Genomic DNA, 3432 nt, shown 5'->3' on the forward strand with positions numbered 1-3432 from the left:
TGGCAAATAGATGGGGAAGAAATGGAGGTAGTGACAGATTTTATTTTCCTGGGCTCCAAGATCACTGCAGATGGGGACTGTAGTCAAGAAATTAAAAGACGCTTGCTCCTCGGGAGGAAAGCCATGGCAAATCTAGACAGCACACTAAAAAGCAGAGACATCACCCTGTCAACAAAAGTGCGTATAGTCAAGGCTATGGTCTTCCCAGTTGCAATGTATGGCAGTGAAAGTTGGACCATAAGAAAGGCTGAGCGCAAAAGAATTGAGGCCTTTGAACTCTGGTGCTGGAGAAGACTCCTGCGAGTCCCTTGGACTGCAAGGCGATCAAACCGGTCAGTTCTAGAGGAGATCAACCCTGACTGCTCTTTAGAAGGCCAGATCCTGAAGCTAAAACTCAAATACTTTGGCCACCTAGTGAGGAGGAAGGACTCACTGGAGAAGAGTCTAATGCTGGGAAAGATTGAGGGCAATAGAAGAAGGGGACGACAGAGAATGAGGTGGCTGGATGGAGTTACTGAAGCAGTAGGCGTGAGCTTAAATGGACTCCAGAAGATGGTAGAGGACAGGAAAGCCTGGAGGAACATTGTCCATAGGGTCGCGATGGGTCGGACACGACTTCGCAACTAACAACAACAACAATCCTTTACAAATTTAAGAAATAAAATTATTTAGTTATTTATGCTGTGCTAGGTTTAAACTACTCTATAATTGCTGCAGTAGAGGCTGGTTAGTCACCAAAGGAGAGGGGGTACATGTGCATTTCAACATTGCTAAATAGACCTCTGATTATACCTCTACTGATCACTTGACCTTACTTCCAACATAGGAGGTGATTAATTGTTACTGGTTTTATATATCCTGAAGCAGCGGTGACAGTTTATGGGAGAAATTCTGTGTTGATACCAATATAGCTTAAAGGCAATTCAAGATTATTTTTTATGGACCAGGGGCAAGATGAAAACAATAACAGTTTTGAGGAAATTTGGGATTGGGATTTTGCCATACAAAGTGAGATGGGGCTACTGTTTAATAAAGCAAAAGTGTTCATACTCTTAGCCACTTGCTTTAATATAGAAGTGCAGTTTTAGCCTTCTGTGGATGTCTTGTCATAAGTTTTATTTTTAAGTTATTTCTTTATACAAAGCTTAGGTTTATAGTCTATATTTATATATTCTTTAACTCCAATAAAAATTATGTGATTCCCTTTAGATATAGATATATCTATATAGCTATAGCTGTAGTTATATATCTATATCATAGTTAAGATGCTTGCCTCCCACTCAGAAGGTTGAGAGTTCAATACTAGGTAGCGGCAGATGTTTCTCTTCTAGGGTGCAAAGAAAAAATATATCTGTGAACACCGTGTAGGTGTCAGGAAGGGCATCTGGTCAGTAAATGCTCAGCTTCATCCAGTTGCCCTGACTCTACCCTGAATTAACTAAAGGGAAGAAACCCAGGGTGCAAAGGACTAAAAGCCTGGAAGTCAACAGATGGAAACTTCAGGGTTTATTTGTGAATTAGACTTCAGACAACATTATGTTGTAAGTCTCATTGCCTCACCTACGCATTGGCAAGTGTAGTTTCTGTGATGATGTCCAAGTCTTTTGGCAAGGGTCACAGTTCGTTTTGTCTGCCACAGGTTGCACTGTTGCCCATTTGTGCAAGGTTTGGGGTGTTGTTCCAATCACTGTTGCACTGCCCCTCCTACTATCATGGAAGTCCTTGAATTCAGTCTCCTTCAACTTCATACTGTTGTGTCAGTCTTTCTCCTGTAATCCAGAATGGTTGTCTGAATGTTGCAGGTGAGTTCTTTCCTCTTTCTGTAACCCCAGCTTGCTCTGGAGTTCCACCCTTGTCCATAGTGCATTAGCATTGGTTTGTTTTCCTTGCAACTGCTGAATGAGATCAAAGCTCCAGCTGTGTTCAATGGTCCTAGGTCAGAGTTACTTAGAAGAGGTTTCTTTGTTTACAGTTCCTCCTTTCAGCCAGCTGTTTTTGGCCACTTGTCCTACTGCAGGTCGGGAAGCTGGACTAAACTGAAGCAACTGGGCAATGAGGGATTTGCAGGGTTCAGGTAAGGGAGGGTGACCTTCTGGATAGAACACCCCCTTCTTTTGGCGGCGGGGCATACTATGGATGTGGCTGTCATCAAAAGGCATGCATCCAGTAACCATCACATACAGCACTACTCCCAGACTCCACACATCATACTTCTTGGGATCATAGGGAATGCCCAGCAGCACTTCTGGGGAGGCATAGGCAGCAGAGCCGCAGTATGTAGTGCTCAGATCCGGATACCCGTGTGACTCCCTGCCAAAGCCAAAGTCAGTCAGCTTTGCTCGACGTCCATCTGCAGTGAGTAGTACATTTTCACATTTAAGGTCCCGATGCACCAAATTCCGATCATGCAAGTAGCGTACAGCACTCACCACTTGGAGGAAGATGTCTCGAGCTTCCGGGATGCAGGGTAGCTTCCCCAGTTGTTGCACCAGCTGTAGCAAGTCAGTTGAAGCAGCTTCCATCACAATATAAAGTTTCCCATTGCAAACTTCAATGAATTCAAAAACACGTACAATGTTGGGATGACGAATTGCCCGTAAGATGGACAGCTCACGTGGGAGAAACTTGTGTACAAAATCAGGGGGTGCCCGGCGTCGATCTACTACTTTGATGGCTAGAGGGCCTTTGTACTTGGCTGAGGTGGCTACCCTTACTTTTGAATAGCTGCCCTCCCCCAGTGTTTGGCCCAGCTTGTAGCCAAGCTCATTTAGCCATCTGTCCCCTCCAGAACTCTTTGACATGGTGCAGGATGTCTTGGAGAGCTCTGCTGGGCGTGCCCGGGACTTAGATATTAAAGCAAGGATTGAAGGCTTTAACCCATTGTGTGTGCTTGATGTTGCTCTTCACCCCCTCCCATGTTCCCTCTGGGGGCTTAAGGCAGGAGTATTATACAACTTGCCCATGTATTGTGATGTGCTGCAGGTGTCATGGCTCATTCCTTATTTAGGTTGCCAAGGCTGGTATATCAGTTTCTTCATTTCTTTTCCCCATAGGAATATGCACAAAACTAAGGGATTATTAGGTTTAGAGTAGATTTTCTTGAGGGGGAAAAAAAAAATTGAACCTGGGCTAGAGTTCACACAGAGAATAGCAAGGAATGGCTGAATTTATTGATATTTATTTTTCACAGAAACAGATTGGTGGGGAAGAGTTGCTAACAGAACAAACAGATCCTGCTTGACTTATCATAAAGACACCCCCTGTAGCTATTTGTTGAAGCCATGAGTGCACGACCAAATCCAACTGTGGCCCTCTGCAAAGGTGGAATACGTTCCTCTTTTCTTCATCTGCTTCAAAGTGGTGTTTTTCAGCATCTGCCAATAGAAGGTGTATTGACTACTGAATCAGACTACTGAATCAGACTACTGAATC

The 3432-nt window shown here is 44.1% G+C and overlaps 1 protein-coding gene across 1 annotated transcript; it reads right to left on the bottom strand.

Moving 5' to 3' along the window:
- Window positions 1-1943: 1943 nt before the first annotated feature.
- LOC308663850 (testis-specific serine/threonine-protein kinase 6-like) lies at window positions 1944-2801 on the bottom strand (the record flags this gene model as incomplete). Its single annotated transcript, XM_081320607.1, has 1 exon — window positions 1944-2801. The coding sequence occupies one exon, from the start codon at window positions 2799-2801 to the stop codon at window positions 1944-1946; it is 858 nt and encodes a 285-aa protein (XP_081176733.1).
- Window positions 2802-3432: the final 631 nt, after the last annotated feature.

Source organism: Vipera berus (genome assembly GCF_964194415.1).
Source record: "Vipera berus genome assembly, chromosome: 1".
NCBI lineage: Eukaryota > Metazoa > Chordata > Lepidosauria > Squamata > Viperidae > Vipera > Vipera berus.